At 43.7% G+C, this 20826-nt stretch overlaps 2 protein-coding genes across 12 annotated transcripts in view; both read left to right on the top strand.

The window, feature by feature from the left end:
- kmo (kynurenine 3-monooxygenase) overlaps window positions 1-20826 on the top strand; it is a 369659-nt gene that overhangs the window by 314869 nt on the left and 33964 nt on the right. The window lies entirely within an intron of this gene.
- The window catches only part of LOC144689832 (NLR family CARD domain-containing protein 4-like), a 35725-nt gene continuing 15267 nt past the window's right edge, over window positions 369-20826 (top strand). The window contains exons 1-5 of one of the 11 annotated variants that reach the window (XM_078557244.1): window positions 369-564; window positions 3201-3426; window positions 7191-7249; window positions 15114-15177; window positions 18587-18847. In XM_078557244.1, coding sequence (XP_078413370.1) covers window position 15177; window positions 18587-18847 — 262 coding nt within the window. In that variant the 5' untranslated portion in view covers window positions 369-564; window positions 3201-3426; window positions 7191-7249; window positions 15114-15176. Of the gene's footprint in view, window positions 565-1226; window positions 1307-3165; window positions 3427-7190; window positions 7253-15113; window positions 15178-15598; window positions 15674-18586; window positions 18848-20826 lie in introns of those variants that run through there. The other 10 variants (XM_078557243.1, XM_078557248.1, XM_078557245.1 and 7 more) reach the window with 10 other exon arrangements.

Genomic DNA, 20826 nt, shown 5'->3' with positions numbered 1-20826 from the left:
CGACCCTGCTCTAACCCAATGTTGATCCTGCTCTAACCCAATGCCGACCCTGCTCTAACCCAATGTTGACCCTGCTCTAACCCAATGCTGACCCTGCTCTAATCCAATGTTGACCCTGCTCTAACCCAATGTTGACCCTGCTCTAACCCAATGTTGACCCTGCTCTAACCCAATGTTGATCCTGCTCTAATCCAATACCGATTCCGGTACAATGATATCGTCCCGTTGCAGATCCCGATAAAAACCCAACACTGCTCCCAATCCAACCCCCTGATCCCGACCACGGATTTAAAGGAGGATGAGGAGCTCTCCGCAAGATGGAAGTTGAACCTTCCCAGTATGACGCTAACTCCGGTCGCCTCAAAACTATTTCTGGTCACGTGCATCCAGGCGAGAAAGTTTCTTCCAGTTTTCGGATCAGATTGGCAGTCGCGGAGAAGAGGGAGAGGTGTGGAAAGGGAGAACAAGTCCGGCGTAGGGTAAAGCGCTGGCTGCACCTTGACAGGACCCCTCCCCCCGCCTCCTACCCCCCACGAGCGGGACTAGCCGCGAGCAGCGCAACAGGTGAGGGCAGCAGTGGATTGATTCACCCCTTCAGTCTCTTTCAGCCACTTCCTGGTTCCCTGCTCCCTGCCCCCTGCCCCCATTCTATCCAGAAGCTTCTTCGATCACATTCCGCATGTGCTGTTATCTGGAGCTGTCTGACCAGCCACCCAGGATCAACACTAGGTTGTGTCTTATTTTTCCTTAGTTCTGTTGAAGAGTCATACAGACTCGAAACGTTAACTGTGTTCCTCTCAGCAGATGCTGTCAGACCTGCTGAGTTTTTCCCAGGTATTTTTATTTTTGTTTTGGGTTGTATCAGTTTGGTTGTATTCCTCTTAAAGGAAGTGGCAGCAGAGGTAGGGGATGCATTGGCTATAATATTCCAAAATTCCCTGGATTCTGGAAAGGTTCCAGTGGATTGGAAAAATGCTAATATAATGCCCTTATTCAAAAGGCAGGGGAGGGGTGGGGGGGGGACGATCAGAAAGTAGGAAACTATAAACCAGTTAGTTTAACGTCTGTCATTGGGAAATTGTTGGAATCCATTATTAAGGAAGTTGTAATGGGGCATTTTGAAAGTCAAAATGCAATCCATCAGAGTCAGTGTGGTTTTATGAAGAGCAAATTGTGTTTGACTAATTTGCTAGAGTTCTTTGAAGATGTGACAAGCAAAGTGGATAATGGGAATCCTGTAGATGTAGTATATCTGGACTTCCAGAAGGCCTTTGATAAGGTGCAACACAAAAGGTTAATACACAAGGTAAGATCACACGGAGTTAGGGGTAATATATTAGCTTGGATAGAGGATTGGCTAACCAACAGAAAGCAGAGAGTCGGGATAAATGGGTCTTTTTCTGGATGGCAAGCTGTAGCTAGTGGGGTGCCACAGGGTTCGGTCCTTGGGCCCCAACTATTTACAATCTATATTAATGACTTGGATTCAGGGATAGAAGGTACTATAGCTAAGTTTGCAGATGACCCCAAAATAGGTGGGAAAGTAAGTTGCAATGAAGAAATAAGAAATTTACAAATGGATATGGACAGGTTAGGTAAATGGGTCAAAATTTGGCAGATGGAGTTTAACGAGGATAAGTGTGAGGTTATCCATTTTGATCGGAAGAATAAAAAGGCGACTTATTATTTAAATGGAGAGAAATTTCAGAATGCTTCAGTGCAGAGGGATCTGGGTGTCCTCGTGCATGAATCGTTGAAAGCTAGTATGCAGGTACAGCAGGTAATAAGGAAGGCAAACGGAATTTTGGCATTTATTGCTAAAGGAATAGAGTATAAAAATAGGGAAGTGTTGTTGCAACTGTACAAAGCATTGCTGAGACTGCACCTGGAGTACTGTGCACAGTTTTGAGGAACTTACTTGAGGAAGGATGTAGTTGCACTGGAGGTGGTTCAGAGGAGGTTCACTAGATTGATTCCAGAGATGCGGGGCTTGACTTATGAGGAGAGATTGAGCAGTTTAGGCCTATACTTGCTAGAGTTTAGAAGGATGAGAGGAGGTCTAAATGAGAGATATAAGATGCTAAAGGGGATAGACAAAGCAGATGTGGAGTGTATGTTTCCCCTTGTGGAGTATTCTAGAACAAGAGGCCATAGTTTTAGACTAAGGGGTAGTAGATTTAAATCAGATGAGGAGGAATTACTTTTCTTAAAGGGTCGTGAATCTCTGGAATTCACTACCTCAGAGTGCAGTGGATGCCGGGACGCTGAATAAATTTAAGGAGGAGATAGACAGATTTTTAATTAGTAATGGGTTGAAAGGTTAAGGGGAGAGGGCGGGAAATTGGAGTTGAGGCCGAAATGAGATCAGTCATGATCATAATGAATGGCGGAGCAGGCTCGAGGGGCTGAATTGCCCACTCCTGCTTCTAGTTCTTATGTTCTGATGTTTCGCCTTTGAGCCCCACTGTTTACTGCCAGGACCGAGTACCCGGGCGTGCCTTAAATTCCCCTGAATAAATGCGGTACTGGAAGGGGAGGCGATGGCATAGTGCTATTGTCGCTAGCCTAATAATCCAGAGACTCAGCAGATGGTGGAATAATCTGGAAATAAAAGTCTAATGATGAAACCCATCTGGTTCACTAGTGTCATTTAGGGAAGGAAATCGTCCTTACTGGGTCTGGCCTACACGTGACTCCAGACCCACAGCAATGTGGTTGTCTCTAAACTGCCCCTACCAAGGGCAAGGATGGGCAATAAATGCTGGCCAGTGATGCACACACACAGAGTGCATTCCTTCAGTTCTCTTGCTGTGCATGCACCCCATGTGGTGACTGGGGGGGTTTTGAAAACATCTCCAGCGTTTCCTTGTCCTGCTATTATCACATCCTGCTTTCTTACCTTAATGCCACCATCAGCACCTCCTTTACCATTAACACCCCTTTGTCCCTTTGTTCATGACATCTCTCCTTTGCCTCCACCTATCGCTGACCTAAGCTTCACTTGCTTCACCGCCCCGCCTTAAACAGTGCAAATCTCATCACATTTTTCCTTCTCTTTAGCTCTGAAGAAGAGTCATATGGACTCGAAATGTTAACTCTGTCTTTCTCGCCACAGGTGCTGTTAGACCTGCTGAGCTTTTCCAGCATTTTCTGTTTTTGTTTCAGATTTCCAGCATCCGCAGTATTTTGCTTTTATCCAGCTTTCCTCTACTGGGGCTGAGTGTTGGGATTTTATTCAACGGGAGAAGGGGTGAAAAGAATCTGTGTTCCAGAATGTGATTGGAAGGTCGCAAATGTAGCCCTGCAGTTCAAGAAAGGAAGGAGAGAGAAAAAAGCAGCTTCTAGCCAGTTAGCCTGACATTAGCAGTTGAGAAAATACTAGAATCTATTATTAAGGACATGGTAACAGGGTCATTGGATAATCAGGTGAACAGATCTTCCTGTGAGTAGGAAAGCAATGGTTTTCAGCATTCATCTCACTTACAGTTGCCCAGGAGGCTTGTCGGCAGAGATTTCCAGTCACCCACCCTTTGGGCTGAATCTTACACCCCCACAGAGCAGGTTGGCAAGTGGGGGCATAAGATTGGGCACAGTGCCGTGGGGGCGATTCCCAGCACCAACTCGCTTGCCCCTAGCTGCTGCCCTGCCGCAATTTTGCACATGCGGGGAAGGCGTCTGGTGGCCCACCTGTGGGCCAATTAATTGAAGCCTTTAGGGGACCAATTGATGCCGACTTAAGGGCATTTTCAGGCCCCTGCCGCAATTTTTCCTGCAGTAGGTGGAGGCCAACACCAAGTGTGAAGCCTGGCATCTTCACTGATCGGACTGGTTGTGGGCAAAAGTTGGGGGGGAAGGTAGCTTCCTTATGGCACCCCCCAGGCCTATTGGCAGCCTCCCCGGGTCTTCCTCATGCCCCCCCTCCCCCGTGTTTCCCTTCCGCCCTTGCCTGTCCACCCTGGATGGAAGCTGTGAGGAGGATGGGAAGCAGTTGCCAAGGGATATAGATAGGGCAAGGACATGATGGAATATAATTTGGCGATGTGTGAAATTATCCACTTTGATAGGAAGAATGGAAACGCAGGATATTTTATAAAAAGAGAGCTTCAGTAAATGTTGTTATTCATAGGGATTTGGGTGTTCTTGTACACAAATCAGAGAAGGTTAGCAAGCAGGCACAGCAAACAATTAGAAAGGAAAATGGTACTTTACCCTTTATTGCAAGGGTTTGAAGTCTAAGGGCAGGATTTTTAATTTGTCAGGTGGGCATGGTGGGCGGGCCCAGGAACGGTCATGAAGCTGACCGCCACCCGTGATCAGACCTCAATTAATAGCCAGCCAGCATGAAACGTGCGCTGCAGCGCTCATCGGGAGGAGGGCGAGTGCGGAAGTCAGCGCATGCACGCACATGCGCGCATTGAAAGCTCCCTGACGCACAGAGCTGCCTCAGGGAGCTGAAGATTTTAAAACTCAAAAATAAAAAAAGGTACCACTGTTAAAAACATGTCCACTCATGTGACTCTGTCGCATGAGCTGGGACATGTTGTGAATGAAATTTTAGAATTTTTATTTAATTGTTAATTGTTGGAAACAGGTTTCCTAAAAAATCCAAAAGCTGCTTGGCCTTTTCGCCTGCCTGCCAACCGTCAGGTTGGACGGGCAGCGAAAAATTTCATTCAATTGTTACTTTAATGGCCTTAATAGGCCTGTTAATTGTCGGTGGGCGTGCTGCCAACACCCATGCGCTTTTGACTCCCGCCCGCGCCCTCCAACCAAAAATCACGCGAGTGTGCAATGATGCCGGGAGGCTCGCCCAACGTCATTGCACGTCATCTTACACGTGAACGGGCCAGGTGCGCGCCCGACCGCTCAGTGTGTAAGGAATTCTTACTCAATTACAGAGAACTTTGATAAGAGCACACCTGGAGCACAGAGTATAATGTTGGTCTTCTTACCTAGGGAAGGGTATTCTTGCCTGAAAGGTTCATTACTTTGACTGGTGGGATGAAAGGGCTGTCCTATGGGAAGAGATTGTGTAGAATGAACACATAGGGCAGGATCTTTCGCTCGGTGTGCGGGTGCACGCCCAACACGCCTGATCGTGACATAAAGCACGTTGACGTCGGCCAAGTGTGCTGACGTCAACGCGCACTCTCGCAATCGTTGGGTTGGCAGGCGCGCGTCGGAGACGGCAGCACTCCCGCCCACAATTAAAAGGCCTATTAAGGCTATTAAGTTAACGATTGTGTTGAATTTTTCACTGCCCATTCAACCTAATGGTTGACGGGTAGCTGAAAAGGCAAGCGGCCTTTGCATTTTTTTTAGGAAATCTCACCCACAGTTGGGATGAGGTTTCCTAAAGCAAATAAAAATAAAGTAAAAATTTTACACTGTTTCCCCTTAGTTGAAGGGTCACTCACAAGGGGGCATAAGTTCAAGGTGAGGGGCAGGAGGTTTAGGGGGGATGTGAGGAAAAACATTTTTACCCAGAGGGTGGTGATGGTCTGGAATGCGCTGCCTGGGAGGGTGGAGGAGGCAGGTTGCCACACATCCTTTAAAAAGTACCTGAATGAGCACTTGGCATTTTATAACATTCAAGGCTATGGGCCAAGTGCTGGTAAATGGGATTAGGTAGGTAGGTCAGGTGTTTCTCAGGTGTCGGTGCAGACTCGATGGGCCGAAGGGCCTCTTCTGCACTGTGATTCTGTGAATTAAAAACATGTCCCTGCTCATGTGACAAAGTCACACCTGTTACTGTCGCTGGCAGCTGCCTTAGGGAGATTGAAGCACCCTTTCATACGTATGAGCGAAGGTCGCGGTAGTTCCGCTCACCCTCCTCCCCCCGCCCGCACAGGCAGCGCTGCCGCTTGAATTCCATGCTGGGCGGGCCTTAGCTGGCTTCCTGACCGCCCCCAACGAGTGCCTCTGCCAAGGGCAAAATTCTGCCCATAGAAAATGAGAGGTGATCTCCTTGAAACATATAACATTCTTAGAGGACTTGACACCCTCTGAACTCAGATGCTGGGAGGCTAGTTCACCTGGCTTGAGAATCTAGAACTAGGGGTTATAGTCCAAAGATAAGGGGTTGACTATTTAGGACAAATGAGGAGAAAATTTTTCACTCTGGGCTGTGAATCTTTGGAATTCTCTACCCTAGAGGGCTGTGGATCTTCAGTTAATGAGTATATACAAGGCTGAGATTGATAGATTTTTAGAGTCTAAAAAAAATCAAGGGATATAGGAATAAAGTGAGAAAGTGAAGTTGATTCGGAATTTCAGCCATGATCTTATTGAATGGTGCAGCAGGGCCAGGGACCAAATGGCCGACCCCTGCTCCTGGTTCTTATGATCTTAAATCAGGCCAAATCAGTGTTCCAGAATATGCTACTAAGGTTTTCCTGTCTCTGCCTATAATGGAGGTCCCTGCGGTCCTTGCAACGCAATTCAGGGAGACTTTCACCCTCACCTCTGTTCCCCCCCCCCCCCCCCCCCCACCCACCCACCGCTGTTTTGGGTGTTAATAAACAAGTAGTGTGGAAAGTAACATTCAAACCGTGACATAATAAAGGCATAATGGTGATTTTGAACACGGAAGAGGAAATAAAATTCCAAGTGAATTCTGTGAACAAAGTGCTACCGTTTCCTAGATGTTTCCCTTTGCATCCAGGAATCCTTCACTGGCACCTACTACCGTTCGTAACATAGTTCCAGCTCTCATTGTAAAGACGTTAGTCCAAATTTCCTGAATTTAATGCTGGGTGACCTACATTGGCACTGGGTTAAGTATCATTTTGATTTGAAAATTCTCATCCTTGGTTTCAAACCCCCCACCCCCCACCATGGCTTCCACCCTCTCTATCTCTGTAATCTTTAGCACTACAACCCTCTAAAAATAACTGTGCTCCTCTAATCCAGGCCTCCTGCACATCGCCAATTTTAATCCCTCCACCATGCTGTGGCTTCATTTGTCAGGGCCCTAAGCTCTGGATTTTTCTCCCTAAACTTCTCCAGCTCTCTACTCTCCTTTCCTCCTTTAAGATACATACATCTTTGACCAAGCTTTGCGTTGTCTGCTTGTACATCCCCTTATATGGTTTGGTGTCAAATTTTGTTTGATAGCTCTTCTGAGACATTTTACTATGTTAAAGGTGCAATAAAAATGCCAAGTTGTTGTTGTTGTTCTTGTTTCCCAGCAACTGTACAGTTATGCAGAGAAATCCAGGCATAGCAGATCCTGAAGTCAGCTGATAAGAAGGTAAATCATCATTCTAGGTGTTGAGGACATGTTCAGACTTTTGCAGTTGAATGCGGGAATTCCTTTGCCACTTTTCGGGCCTCTTTCCAGCGGTGGGTGGCATTTTCCCCTTGCAGGATCTCCAGTGCTCCACAGTGGAGTCCAAATTTTTGGATCAGTATCTGCAGAAGGGAAGGAAAATTCAAAAGTGGTTACCTCCCATGCCTTGCCTGCACCCACTCCCACCCCCACCGCTAGCACGCCCCGTTGTTCACCATAATGGAGAAGGAGAGGCTAGAGACTGTAGTTGGGGGGGTGGGGGTGGTGAAGGTTATACAAGGACCTCTCCGGGGAGCAGTTTGTGTGCAGACTGTTTTTCATGAAGGAATCAGTTGGGCACCCTTGAAGCTGTAGTCCATCTCACACGGATAAACATTCTGTGGCCCTAAATTTCCGTGGATGGGGACCTTTCCAAGCATCAGCCAGCAATTTCTGCTGTGTAATCCAGGGAGGTGTCAGGTCCTGTGTTTGACAGGTCACAGATGCTCAGTACCAAAAGGCATCTGACTTCATGTTCAATATGGTCACCTGCAGAGCAAAGAGACAAGGCCATTAAATTGTATCAGTCCCCTCCAGTGCAGAGGGCTATTGACATCATGCACGTGGTACTCAAGGCCCCTAAGGTACTCTCTCTTTATTAAACAGCAAATTCACAGAATTGTTACGGTGTAGAAGGAGGCCATTCGGCACATCGTGTCTGCACCGGCTCGCTGAGCATTTTAACTTAATGTCAATCTCCTGCCTTTTCCCCATAACCCTGCATATTATTTACATCGAAATAATCATCCAATGCCCTCTTGAATGCCTCAATTGAACCTGCCTCCACCACACTTCCAGGCAGTGCATTCCTAACTACTCACTGTGTGAAAAAGTTTTTTCTCACCTCGCATTTGATTCTTTTGCAAAACACTTTAAAACTGTGCCCTCTGGTTCTCAATCCATTTACGAACAGGAACAGCTTCTCCCTATCTACTCTGTCCAGACCCATCATAATTCTGAAAACTTCTATCAAGTCTCCTCTTAGCCTTCTCCTCTCCAAGGGAAACAGTCCCAAACTTCTCCAATCTTTCCTCATAACTGAAGTGTCTCATCCTTGGAACCATTCTTGTAAACCTCTTCTGCACTCTCTCCAATGTGTTCACATCCTTCCTATAGTATGGCGCCCAGAACTACTACTACTCCAGTTGAGGTCTAACCAGTGTCTTATATAAGTTCATCATAACCTCCCTGCTCCTGTACTCTAAGCCCCTATTAATGAAGCCTAGAATACTGTATGCTTCAGAAACAAACCTCTCTACCTGTCCTGCCACCTTTAATCACTTATGTATTCTTCCACTCTTCGCAATGCCTCCATGTTAATGTTGATCACCCGGCAGGCTGCCAGGGTGACTTCATTCTCCATGGTTCGGTCATCACCAAATCCAACATAAACTGCCGTCAGTGATATCAACAAGAAAACTTTTTATTGTTGTAAAATGCCAATTCTGCCAATCCAGGAAATGCTACCCCAGGAGGGCTGCATGAGTTTACAAAGACAGGCAGGCACAAGGAATTAAAGAATTTAAAGATAAGGATAAGAATTTTAAATTAGAGGCATTGGGGTCACTGTAGGTGAGTGAGTGATGAGCAGAACCTGATGAGAGATATGGTATGGGCAGCAGATTTTGGATGAGCTGATGAGTACAGAATATGGAGAGTGGGATGTTGAATAAGAGAGCATCGGTCTAGTTACCAACAATGTATCCAAATCTGCGGCACAGTGTGAATGGAAATTATATTATTCAAAAGTGCATTAACATGCATGGACTTGAATTCACAATGTGAGACAACTGCTGGCTTTTTACTGGTTGGCTGACTTCCCCATGGTATCACTGATGGAGCCCACACTGCTGTAGGGGGCCTTTAATTTATGCAGCACCATATATTAGTGGAAAGGAGCTCAATGAAATCAGTGTTCAACTTATCAGTGATTGTCAGTGCTGCACCATGTGTCTTTATAACCATTTCCCTTCCAGCTCCTGGAAAGCTTTCACTCTAAAACAGTCTAGTGGGCTAAAGGGGATAAATTATGTGGACAGATTAAATAAACTTTCATTCCCTTGAGTAAAGAAGATTAAGTGATCCAATTGAGGCTTTAAGCTGATTAAAGGATTTGACAAGGGAGATGGAGAGAAACTATTTCCTGTGACGGCAGAGTCCAGAACAAGGAGAACATAACCTTAAAATTTGACCTTGGCAATTGAAGGGTGATGTCAGGAAGTATTTCATCATACAAAGGGTCATGAAAATCTGGAACTCTTTCCCCCACCACAAAAAAATTGAGGCTAGGTCAATTGAAAATTTCAGAACTGGGATTGATAGATTTTTGTTAGGCAAGGGTATTAAAGGAATGAAGGACAGACAGAAGGAGTTAAGATACAGATCATCCCTGTTCTAATTAAATGGCAGAACCGCCTCGAGGGTCTGAGTGACCCACTCCTGCATCTATGTTCTTAACCATAATTACAGGATCCTGTCTTTACATCTGACTGGCTGTTAGGCACCAAGTATACCCGCTGCAAAAGTTGATGATGACCCCTATGCACTTTCCAAAGCACAATACTAGAGATAGCTACAGTAAGCCTAACTCTTGTATTTAATGGTGTACTTATTTTGAATATCTTGGTTAACCTGGATTCTGTACATCAAATGCACCTCTGCCCTTTTCCTCCAATATGTTACTCTAGTCACCACTTCCTGATTGTAATACCCCTGTTGCCACATTGATTGGAATCAGCTAACTGAACAGAGACCAAGAATTAAACATGGAGGCTTGATGGACAATCTCGCTAGACTATATGCAGGGTATCCGCAGGTCGTGGGAATCTGAGAAAAGTCATGGAGTTTGTTAAATGACTTTCCAGGCCTGGAAAGTCCAGGTAATTTCCAAAAAAAAGCCCAAAGTCGTTGAAAAGCCATGGAATTTTATAAAGACAGGGATGAGACTTTTCTCGCTTTGGACAGAATTCAAACCTTTTCCAATGTTTTTCCAACGTCCACTTCCCTTTCTCTGTAATTGTTTGCTTTGCATGTCCAGAATCCAGTATAAGCTTTGTTTTCCTGCCTGATCCTGCCCATTGCCACTGCTGATTGGCTGCCAGAAAAAAAATAGCAATAATTGGCTGAGTAGCCTGTCAATCAGGGATGGTCCACACACCAGATTGGCTGTTTTGGACATTGCCGGATCAACAGCAGTAATTGACCGAGTGGTACGTGCCAGGTTCCCCAGTCCCTCCTTTCTTGCTTGCCTTCTGTAAGGAAAGGTGTGTTTGTTAGTGTCAGCTGAAGATTTTTGTTGTAGAGGCAGAGGACTTGGCGGGTGTTTTCTTTGAGAGCAGCAGCATGTTGAACAAGGTAAAGTGGAGCAGGACAAGCACCTGGGTCCATGATACTGGGAAGGCCTGCCACTATCCAGTTAAGTGCCTGAGTTAACTCAACAGGCCTTCCCTAAAAGAGGCAACCCAAGGCTCTTACTGCCTTGCTAGCTGACAGGTGAGACCCCCTTCACCTCCATTAAATTGTATCTCAACCAGTGAACTGCAAGGCCACACTATCAACATGTTGGCAGTTGCTTGTTGATGCAGGCTATGTTGATGTTCATTATTATGACATGATCCTGAAGGAATTCCAGCAGCTAGTTGACAGCTGCAGAAGTTCAGTTTACGTCTTTCAGCAAGGACACAGACAGGTTGGTCCACACACCAGATTGGACATCTTCTATGTTTAGTCACTTAGCAGTATAGAATCTGAATATTGCTGAAATAAGAGACATGCTGTTGAAGCTTTTCATCTTGCACTCATTAGGACAGATTCACAAGAATACCAAATCTAAAGGGAACAACAATTTATACTGCATGTGAAGAGGATGCTGATTGGTTAGTGAAAGGACTCTGATTGGTAGAGGCATTGCCATGGAGGATGCACCAATGAACAGTTAACTGCCAAACTTTTGTTTAAATTCAAACCAGGCAGATCGACTGATTGGTCAAGGCATTGCATGGGGAATGAACCAGGGAATGGTTATCTCCCAAGTTTTTATTTAGTTGAAAAAGGACATGCTCATTCTGTTTGCAAAGGACAGGGCCCTGTGTGTAAATATATGTAGCTTCTAGCACACGTTAGTGAGCCATACTGTGAGCCCAACTGACGATCTTAAATTTATTGTGCTCAGAATTACACTGACAATCAGGATTGCTTGGTAAGTGCTGTCCAATCACAAAATCACATCTAATGTTGGACACTATGTTTTGAATTTTGCAAGCACAGGCTGGTTCAGTACGGTCAGTACTTTGCCTATTGCAAGCAGCTGAAAGGACTTGTTGCTTGATACGATCTGCAAGTTATTGGGACATAGGTCCTACATACCTGACATCACACCAGCATTGAAAATCGGATGCCAGATTACTAACTTATGCAATAGGCAGAACATATTTTTTGCTTGACGCCAGCAGCCTGTTAGTGGCGAATGCCACTCGTGTTGCTACCGCATTGTAGCAATGTGAAACAGACAGCTTCACCTGTTGCTCAAATTTTTGACACACCCTACCCTTCCAGGGCTATCTGAGTTAGACTGGGCACTTTTCAAGACCGAAAGTGCTGGCATTAGGCCCTTTCATGAGCTTGCATGATATACAACCAGCAATGATCAAATCAGCGTAGCCATTATCCCGCAGGATAGCTTTGATGTGCCCTATTTCAGCATCAAGCTTGTTCCGTGAACAAATGGCTTGGGCCTTATTTATGAGGTTGCCTATAAGGCCAATCTTATAACACATGGAGTAATAGGAATTTCAGTGCGCATATTGATCAGTGATAGTAGGCTTGCAGTAGATGGTAGTAGAGAACTCATTAGCAGACTTTTCAACTAGTATGTCAAGGAAAGGGAGCTCATTTGACTGCTCAATTTCAAAGGTGAATTTGAGCGCAGGATGGAGCCCATTAAGGTTTGTAAGGAAATTCTTACATGCAGCTGCAGATTCAAATATAGCATCTACGTATTGGAAATATGCAAGGAGAAGTTAGGTGTCATTCCATCATAGACGCTATTCCCATGGAAACCGACAAATATCTTAGGGAAAGCTGAGCCTAGAGGGGATCCCATTGCATCACCATCAATTTAGCGATACATGGGGCAGAATTTTGCCCTTGATGGGTGGGCGGGCCCCACCGGCTCAGTGGCGGGTGGGCAGCCGAATGCCGCCGCCGAAGCGGGCCCCGCTGCCATTTTGAGTGGGCGGGCCAATTAAGGCCTGCCCAGCGGGCCGCCCGATGGGAAGCGCTATGCGCTTCCTGTGCCGGGGGGGAGGGGAGGGATTCCCCAGCTGTCAGAGTGTGCTCTTTTGCACATGCGCGCATCTCCCTGAGACCAAGTACTGTCTCAGGGAGAGCGCTGAAAGTTTTATAAACTTAAAAAATAAAAAAATTATTAACATGTCCCCCTCATGTGACAATGTCACACAAGATGGGACATGTTAATAAATATCACATAAACTTTATTAAAGTTTTTAAAAACAGACATGAAACCTCATCCTGCCGGTCGATGAGGTTTCATGTTTTTTCAGAAGCCCGCTGGGGCTCCTGGCCTGCCTGCCAACCTTAAGGTTGGACGGGCAGGGCCTTTAATTGGCTTAATTATCCTGTCAATGGCCTCAATTGGCCATTGACAGGTCGGTGGGTGGACAGCTGATTGCGCTGTCTGCCCGCCTTTCTGAATATTTAAATGGGGCGGGATGACGTCGGAGGTTCCCCCCAACGTCAGCCCGTGTCATGAGCGGGCCCCGCCCCCAGCTCGCCGATGGAAAAATTCTGCCCATGGTGTTGTTCAAACTGAACTCAGTGGCATGAGTTGCTGAGTTCTTAAGTTTGATGAATACAGATTCAGACATTGACAGTGCGCCTGGATTGCCATGATATAGTGACGTGGTGCAAATGCCTGTGGTTTTCTTGAGCGTTACATTAGTGAATGAGCTAGCAATGTCGAATGACCACATTAACACAGCATTGCTATCAATATGTATGTCCTCTCTGGTCTTCGCAAAGATGATTCCGCGATTGGACAGCACTCGCTAAACAATCCTGATTGAGCTCAAAATTACACTGACAATCAATTTAAGATTATCAGTCGGGCTGACAGTGTGGCTCACTTACGCATGCTAGAAGCTATATATATTCACATACAGGGCCCTCTCCTCTACAAACAGAAAGAACGTAGCCGTGTATTGCACCTTTTTCAACTAAACAAAAGCTTGGGGGACATCCATTTCCTGGTTCATTTGCAATGGCGATGTCTTGACCAGAGTCAACCTACCTGGTTTGAATTTAAACAAAAGTTTGGCAGTTAACTGTTCAGTGGTGCATTCTCTATGGCAATGCTTCTATCAGTCAGAATCCTTTTGCCAACCAATCGGCACCCTCTTCTCATGCAGTATAAATCATTGTTCCCTTTAGATTTAGTATTCTTGCGAATTTGTTCTGATGAGTGCAAGACGAAAAGCTTCGACTTCATGACTTTTTCAGCAATACCTTCGACTTTGCATTGGAAGGAGAGACAAATACAAGCATTTATGCCACATGGCCAGGCATCAGTGGAGCAAGAATTCTCAGACCACCATGAGTTGGTCATAGAAAACCAAAAGGAGAGATTGCTTGTTTCAAGGAGACTTTTAAGGACCATATTAGAGATATGGGAAGTGTCTGCAATGTAGTAATCATTAAAGACTCTTTAGCATCAACTGGTAGTGCCAGGCAGCGCTGTGGAACCTACCTGGAAGAAGAAGTGGCCAAGAAATAAGAAACCCAGAGAAGAAAAAAGCAAGTTAGAGAGGGAAGTGCAAATTTGAAAATAAAAGGAAATCAAATTGAACTGAAACAGATGTCAAATTACAACAGCATGATGCAGTTGAAAAAGCAGAAGTTATGGAACACACCAGTGTCTTAACTCTACATTGCATTTGCAAGCAATGTGTCATGAGTCGAAATAAAAAAGTGAAATTTTGCAAAACATTGAGGAGCAGCTTGTGCAAAATGTGGAAAAACTTAAGCCAGCACTGAGCATGCAAAATGCACATAAAAGCGTTGCAGCTATTGAAAAGCAGATTGCTCATCTGTTCATAGAAATAAATCTGGACTGAATTAGATATGTTCTCAGGTTGTTTGTTTGCTTATAACAAGTAAATAGACCATAAATAGCTTCTTTTAACAAGTAAATAGACTAGTGACCCCATGCGCACTTAGCATGGAACACAAATTCGATAAAACTAAAAAGTCTTATGAGAAATTGAGGTTATTAAATACACAATGACACACAGTACAACTTCCAATGCTTATGTAAATCTACAAATACTATAGCTTGTGATGTATTTGAAAGAAGCAAATGGTCATGAAATATTTTAATTTGTTCATGGAGAAGCCATGGAATTTTATTTGATTAAAGGTGCTGGACCCCTGTAAATGGCCGTATAATATCTCCTTATATTGGCTTAGTGTCAATTTTGTTTGATAGCTCTCCTGCAAAGTGTCTTGGCCTATTTTACTACATTAAAGGCCCTATACACATAAATATAAAAGTTATTGTTGTTCTTGATGGTCATTATAGTTTAGCAGTGCATTTACCAACTAAGGAATTCGGGGAGCCTAGTGATGTTTGTTATTGAGAACTGTTAAGATCCTGAAACTCTGACATTTTAATTCAAGGTTGAAACTGATGATCACGTGCATTTTCTGGTTGGTTAAGAACAAGTTACATTGTGCTACTCTTAAACATGTTAATTGGCTTATATTTCAGGTACAACTCCTCTGTTATGGCTTCTTCAAATCATCAATAGTTCTTCTGTGACTAAGTGATACCAGTAAGTATCTATGTGCAAGACTGTTGGACTGATTTTAGCTCTTAGCTTGTGGGAAGCCCACGTTTTTAACTTAACCCACATTTTCTGTGTGCTTACGGCACTTTATATCCACAGTGGCCTTCTCAGAGGATCTCAGAATTAGCAGACTGTCTTTTGGTGTTGCCTCCTGTTAAAGACTCACTATGGCCTGAAAGCAAAAAACATTTAAGTGGGTTAAAAACAGAAAGGGCTGGAAAAACTCAACAGATCTGGCAGCATCTATGGAGAGAGAAACCGAGTTAACGTTTCTAATCCACATGTCTATGTTAACTCTGTTTCAGTACCGAAGAAGAGTCATATTGGACTCAAAATGTTAACCGTTTGTCTCTCCACAAATGCTACCAGACCTATGGAGTTCTTCCAGCACTTGTTTTTATTTCAGATCTCCAGCATCCTCAGTATTTTGCTTTTACATTAAGTGGATTGAAGTGTTTCTGAAGACGTATGAAATAACCAGGTTAGTCCGGCATTCGTGTGCCTTAGCAAAGTCACAGGAAATGCTGACCCACCTTTCTTTAAAAATAATTAATAAGAATTGCCTTACACACATTAATGCAGTCCATCGCATGCTCAAAATCACCCCTGAAATGGAGCAGCCTAATGAGCTCTTTCCTTGATGTGATTGTTGAGAAATCTGCTAATGGGTTCTCTACTACTGTCTACCACAAGCTTACCTTCACTGGTCACCTTGGGATTCCTACAGCTCCATGCGCCATAAGATTGGCCTTATCAGCAATCTCGTAAATAGGGCCGGAGTCATTTGCTCACCTTGCAAGTTTGAAGCTGAAATAGGGTGCATCAAAACCATCCTGCGGGATAATGGCTACCCTAATAAGATCATTGCTCGCTATGTCTCACACATACTCAGAATTGGCCTAATGCTGCCACTTTTGGACCCGAAAAGTGTCCAGTCTACCTCAAATTACCCTAGAAGGGTAAAGTATCTCAAAAATTTAAGCAAAATGTGAAGCTAGCCATTTCATGCCGTTATTATGCAGTACCAACAGGAGTGGTATATTCCACTAATAGGATGCTGCCGTCAAGCCAAAAAGACATTCTGCTTACCACGCAAATGAATAATGTGGTATATGAATTTTAGTGCTGGTGCGATGCCAGGTATATAGGCCATATGTCCAATGACTGGCAGATAATATAAAACAGCACACCCCTTTGGCTGTTAGCAATAGATAGAGTACTGACCACACTCAACCAGCCTGTTTGTGCAAAACTCAGAACATAATGTCTAACGTCAGATGTGGTTCAGGGTTCAGTGATTGGGCAGCACTTGCTGAACAACCCTGAGTATGATAAGAATTGCACTGACAATGAATTTAAGATTATCAGTCGGACTCACAATGTAGCTCACTTACGCTTGCTAGAAACTACATATATTCACACACAGGGCCCTGTCCTCTGCAAACAGAAAGTGCATGTCCAGACATAGTGCTTTTTTAAAAAATTAAACAAAAGCATGGGGGACAAGAGCTCCCTGATGCATTCTCCTTGACAATGCCTCAACCAACCAGAGCTGACTGACTAACCAATCAACACCCTTTTCTTAAGCAGTATAAATTATTGCTTCCTTTGACATTTGGCATTCTTGCATCTGTCCTGATGAGTGCAAGACAACAAGGTTCAACAGCATGTCTTTATTTTCTAGCAATACCCAAGTTCTGTACGACCAAGCAACTATAAGAATTAATTTGTGCACTCTCAGATTGTAAGCATCATTGACAATTTATTATCCATCCCCAGTTGCCCTGAGAAGGACCTGTTTCTTGGATGACTGCAGTCCGCATAGTGATAGTGCTCCCTTTGTAGCATGTTGCTACAAATAGTTGTCTTCTATGTAGCATTTTGATACATCTGAGTATCTTACTAGCCATTTCAGTGGGCAGTTAAAAGTGGGACTGGAGTGGACATATGGGCTAGGTCAGGTGAAGAATGGCAGGTTACAAAAGCAAAATATTGTGGTTATTTGAAATCTGAAATAAAAAGAAAAAACCTGGAAACTCTCTGCAGCTTAGGCAGCACCTGTGGGGTGAGAAATAAAGTGAATGAGCCTGATTTTAACTCTGCGTAAGTGAATGCATTTTGACTGGGTTAAAATTGGGTCCAATGTTTCTGACCTTATGTCAGAACAGAAGTGATCAGAAGGTTGGCAGGTTTCCTTCACTAAAGGAAATTTATGAACCAGTTGGGCTTTAACAATGATCCGACAGCCCCATGGTCACTTTTACTGATACTAGTTTTTTTTTTAATTGCATGGTTTTTTAAAAATTGAATTCAAGTTTCTCAAACTGTCGTGTTGGAATTTGAACTCATGTCCTCTGGATTATTAGTCTAGAAATATGGATAGCTAGCTCAGTTACATAACCAATATGCTAAGGCAGCCCAAAGTAAAATATGTTCACTTCTGCTAATGGTATGCTAATGTGTGGTCTTAGGATCCCATTTGCCATTTTGGCTGCGAGAGTACCTCCCATGCGGCCTACCTGGAAAGCCATCATTGCTCCTTCCTCCCTTCCAAGCATTAAATCGGGACTTATATTGGTAAACCCATTGGCATCAGTAACTGTGCTGGATGCAAAAAAACATAACAGTTGACATAAAGTTTCATGAGAATCAAAATGTCAGCAGAGAAGGTCTGGTGAAGCTAAGGCAGCAGAGCAGCAGTACCTCTAAGGCAGTTCCTAGCCTATGTCCTTTCTTCCACATATTTTCCACAGGCTATAAATGGTGGATGCCCATTTAACATCTTGCACACCATGACATGACACCATGAAAAGGTCTGAGAAGTCTTCCCCACACCATGAAAATCAGGTCCATCATCTCAAATTGTACCACCCAGCAACAGATCTGTAACCACCTGCATGTCACCTTAGTATTATCAAGCTAAAAATATGCTTGCCAGATATCACCCAAGTTTGGAAGGGCATCAGAGTTGAAATTCTGTAGGCATTCAGTAGCAATAACAATGGGAGATTGATGGAGCTGCCATTGAATTCAGCCTCAACATCTTCCTTCAAGAGTACATTGTCTTAAAGTTTTACACATTTTCCATTATGAAGAAGGGCTTTTGGTCTACCATGCTTCTGGCAGCTCTTTGAAAGCCACCCATCTAGTCCCTCTTATGGAATGCTAGTGACAACAGTGGGCTCATATCTATATAAAATGTTCACAATGAACATAAGATTCAGCCTGACAAAAACAGTTCATAGCCGTTTCTAAAAGAACATCCTGAATATGTCAAGCTTCATTTGTCTATGATAGTTACCAATGATACATTGCTCCTCCTATAAATAAATGCACCATCCATTTATCTGGAATCCTTTCTAACTTCGTGCTATCCCTGTCAATCATTTTTCAGTGGATTTCATTCGAGAACGTCGTTCTGAACTAGTTCAGCGAATGGGAAGACAGATAATCAACCAGGTGGTTGATGAACTTTACAGCAAAGGAGTTTTGGGCGCTGAAGAGAAAGATTTGATTCTAGGAACACAGCTGTCTCAGGAGAAAGCTAGGTTGATTCTTGGTTACATTGAGAACAAGGGGACAGCTGCATGCAACCACTTTTTGGACTACCTCAAGCGCTACGATCAATATCTCTTTGAGGACCTAAAATGGACAAGTGAGCAAGAACATGTTTTGCACATACAATTGAGAACGTAATCTTTCTGAAGTTCGAGCTCTAGCAATTTTATATCTATTGGCATTTTAGTTTACTACCAATTATTTTCCCTGTTTATATATTCCATTTTTCCCTAGCCCCTCAAATCACAGTCATTTTTGTCAGTATTTTTAGCTTTTTTGTTTTTTTCCCTTCCTGTGGCTGATTTGCCTACTGACAAGAACCATTCTCACCCCTACTCCCATCACTTCAACTACAATGAACTCAGCTGGGGTCTCTTTTTTTCCCATTCCAATAAGCACCCTCCGATTGGCAGAAAGCTCTATCTTATAATAAAATTTATCATAAAATTCCTGTCCAAATAATCTGCTGGATTTTTACCTTTGGCTTGCTGCTGTTTCTAATTCCCACCATGAAGCAGCATGAGCACTGTGAGAGCTCAGCAGGAACAACAGTGACTGAATATCACTATAACAAGTGTTGTGCTTAATTGTTACTGGAGGCTTCTGTGCCACTTTGGAGCATCTTGACTAATGGCTTCCAGTAAACTTCTCTCACTGACCATTCATTTCACTTTGCCTGATACTGGATATACTGTTCAATCATAATCACATCAGCCAGCCTCAGATTAGTTTTCCAATTTAGATTTTTCAGATGTCTTCAATCTTCAACTCCACTGGTATCTTTCTGGATTACCATTCCAATGTTATCTTCTGGATTGTGACCTGACAGCTCACTCTTAGACTCTGATTATCTAAATTTTATTTATTTGTCTGTCCCATAGACTCTACTTCTTCTTACTCCCGGGCAGGAAGGTGAAAACAAAATCCCAATAAATTTTACCTCTCCACATCTTATTGCATTTATTTCCCTTCTCTGATAATATTGTTTTTGTTTTTTTTTAAATTCTCTGCTGTGACCTAGTTTAACTTGTTTGATCGTGTTTCACTTGTAGGAGGCTAAGAGGGGAGTTGAGGAGAAATTTTTCACCTAGAGGGTGGTGGGAGTCTGGAACTCACTGCTTGAAAGGGTGGTTGAGTCAGAAGCTGTTGTAACATTTAAGAAGCATTTAGATATTCACTTGCATTGCCATAGCCTCCAGGGCTATGGGCCGAGTGCTGGAAAATGGGAAGCGTTGTCAGATCTTTGTTGACCGACGCAGACACGATGGGCCAAATGGCCTCCTTGTGTGCTGTAAACATCTATAAGTCTATGCAAAAACTGACTGTCACCTACCACCTAAGATCACCCAACTCTGTAATTTCCTCCCCCCTTGTCTCACCATATTCCTTCCCTGTTCAGTCTCTTGTTTTTTCTACGCCTCTCTTAACCCCACTCGGCCTAATTTTCTACCCCATTTCTCTGTTTCCTTAGATGCAGGTTACTGTGCCCCTCTCCATTACCCCTTCAAAATATCTACTTCCTGGTTTATGATTTCTTAACTGTAATCTTACTGTGGAAGGATGTGTCAACACCCTAGGCCTTACATATCGATGGAAATTCTTTGCCCTCATAGGCTGCCCCAACTCTGTTTCCTTGTTTTGCTACATCTGTCACTCATATTGTCATCACTGGAGCATCTGAAATTCCACCTTGATCTAATCCCTAATTTTTCCACCTCTAAATCCACATTTGAACATCTTATTTTCTTATAGATCTACCCACATCTATTTTAAAAATATACTTACCTAACATCTGCCTAAGTGCTGTTATTTTTCTGACTGAAATGTCCTCTCTCATGCCCATGCTCAGTCACTGCAGTGAGTAACTCCTTATTTCAGTGATGTCAGCCTTTCGTCCAGCTTTGGTAACTTTTTTGTCGTCCTCATTTTCCATAATCTCATTATCACAAAGGAACTCATGACCTATGAGATCTCAGGAAATATTTCGTCTCACTTTTTCCATTCTTCCACAAAGACCAAACTTATTCTTCTCACACCTTCTTATTTCTTCTACGTGCTTATCTTTCCATACTTAGA

Source organism: Cetorhinus maximus, chromosome 14 (assembly GCF_964194155.1).
Source record: "Cetorhinus maximus chromosome 14, sCetMax3.hap1.1, whole genome shotgun sequence".
NCBI classification, from domain to species: Eukaryota; Metazoa; Chordata; class Chondrichthyes; order Lamniformes; family Cetorhinidae; genus Cetorhinus; species Cetorhinus maximus.
This window is presented reverse-complemented; position numbering and strand designations above follow the sequence as displayed.